The sequence below is a fragment of the Caretta caretta genome, chromosome 15, assembly GCF_965140235.1.
Source record: "Caretta caretta isolate rCarCar2 chromosome 15, rCarCar1.hap1, whole genome shotgun sequence".
NCBI classification, from domain to species: Eukaryota; Metazoa; Chordata; order Testudines; family Cheloniidae; genus Caretta; species Caretta caretta.
In genome coordinates this window covers 13,914,809-13,916,783 of record NC_134220.1, presented here as the reverse complement: position 1 = coordinate 13,916,783, position 1,975 = coordinate 13,914,809, and the positions used below count along the sequence as shown (strand labels likewise).

Below are 1,975 nucleotides of genomic sequence, written 5' to 3'. Positions count from 1 at the left end.
TGTGATTGCTGAGCAGTGAGCAGCTGGGCTAGGGACGTAACCACAGGCCTCCATTGCTCACAGGCCTGCCCGCCCCACTGAGCAGGAACAGCCCTTATTCCTTTTAGCAAAGCTGTTAACATTGTTTTCACTCCATCCACCAAGAACCAAGATCTTTGCTCTCCCTCAAGCCTCACAGGGGTCCCATTCCACAGCACACAGGGACCGGTCCGTAGAGGTCATCTTCCATTTCTTGGCATTTCAGAGCTCTGTTGCCCTCTAGGGAGGGAGTAGGTACTGCGCTGGGACTCAGCGTGTGGGTAATGTAATAGAAGCTTTGGGACTTGGGGAGTAAGACTTGGGCGATTGTTCTCATGCTCTGGAATGGGGCAGACATTGATTTCTGCCTCTGTTTGGCTGTAATGTTCCGACACTGCACTGGCATGGCCCATCACACACACTCATGCTGTCCACCTAGCCGTCTGTCGCCTACCTCTCTCTTTTCATTCTCCTTTGTCTCCTTCTCAGGAGGGGAGAGACCAGATTTCCTCACTCCGTGGCATTATCCTCTTTGCAGGTACAGTGCCTTTGTGATCAGGAACCCTTTCATTGCAAGGGCAGGGGCCAATCTTTTGGGGGCTGCACTTGGCACCATCACCAGGGGCTCCTTCGGCTCCACTTCTCCCTGCTGCTGCATTATTGGAAAAACAGACCAGCCCTTCCTCAGCGCTGTGCTCCAGGGCACTGCAGGGATGAAATCAAGGCAGAACCTGCCAGGAGGCCTTTCTGCAGATCTCGTGGAGGCAAAGGCCCATGAAGCTCCCTCACCACAGTGTACCACACTGCGCCTGATGCCCATGGGCAAATCCAGCCTCTGCTGCCTTCCTCAGAGGAAGCCGAGGGTTCTCACACTCAGGGACGAGCCCAGTAAGGACCCGTGGTGCTCAGAGGATTCAGTCTCAGTTCCCTATCTGCCTGTCGCACTGTGAGCCATGGCAGCACTCAATGTGAGACAGTAATAATCCGCCTCGTCCTCTGCTCGGGCCCCAGTGATAATTAAATGGCAGGTGTTACTGGAGGCGTCTTTGGAAGCTGAGAATCGATCAGAGACCCCAGATCCCAGCCCGTTGGCAGATTCGTCTTTGTAATAGAGCAGGTATCTCGGTGGGTTCCCTGCTCTCTGCTGCAGCCAGTTTATGTAGTAGCCACTGATGCTGGTCCCACGGCTCATGGTGCAGGAGAGTCTGACAGTGTCTCCTGGGGACACAGTCTCGAAGGCCGGCTGAGTAAATAGGCCACCAGCAGCTGTGAGAAACAAACAGACATGTTAGAAGTGACCACAGCCAAATTCATGCTGTACTCGGTGTGCGTCCTCTGAATTCCTAGCATAATCACCTGCCAGGGTGCGCCCCAGGAGGCAGAGAGCCAGAGCAAATTGGGCCATGGCGCCAGGAGGGGATGGAGAGAGCAGAGAAAGAGCCTGACTCAGTAGCTGGGCTTCTGCTGGTTTGCAGCCTAGTGCTGACTTCGTAAACCCTCCCCACCCCCCAGTGGCTGCTTTAGAGCCTGTAGCTGTGGGGCAGGGGCAACCCACTATGTAAATGAGCCCTGCAGACCACGGCAGGGTCAGTGTGGCCTGAAATTATTATACGAGGCAGAGTCAAGGAAACTCTAGGTGTCAGTCAGACCTCAAGGGCCAGTCAGTTAGAGCAGCATCCCAATATTTTGAGTGGCCAGGCTGAGGCAGCTCGGCAAGGGAACGAACCCAGGCCTGGCTGCAAGCCCCAGCTTCCGAATAAGCCCCAGGTCTCTGAGATCCCCCAGGAGAATCAGACACAGAGCACGTCACCTTGAAGCAGTAGAGGGCCATTTCTGATGCGGTGAGTGGGGTCGAGGAGGGTGGGGAGCCTGTGTTTCATCTGACATCTTAGCTGCTCTTTAACCGAGCCAGTGGCTGGCAGGACCCGTAGTGGCTCCTGCGCTGACTTAGCTCTTC

At 55.2% G+C, this 1,975-nt stretch overlaps 1 gene segment (V, D, J or C); it reads right to left on the bottom strand.

Moving 5' to 3' along the window:
- Positions 1-946: 946 nt before the first annotated feature.
- LOC125623086 (immunoglobulin lambda variable 5-37-like) lies at positions 947-1,423 on the bottom strand. The segment is given in 2 exon segments: positions 947-1,284; positions 1,375-1,423. Coding segments are annotated over 2 exon segments (387 nt in total).
- Positions 1,424-1,975: the final 552 nt, after the last annotated feature.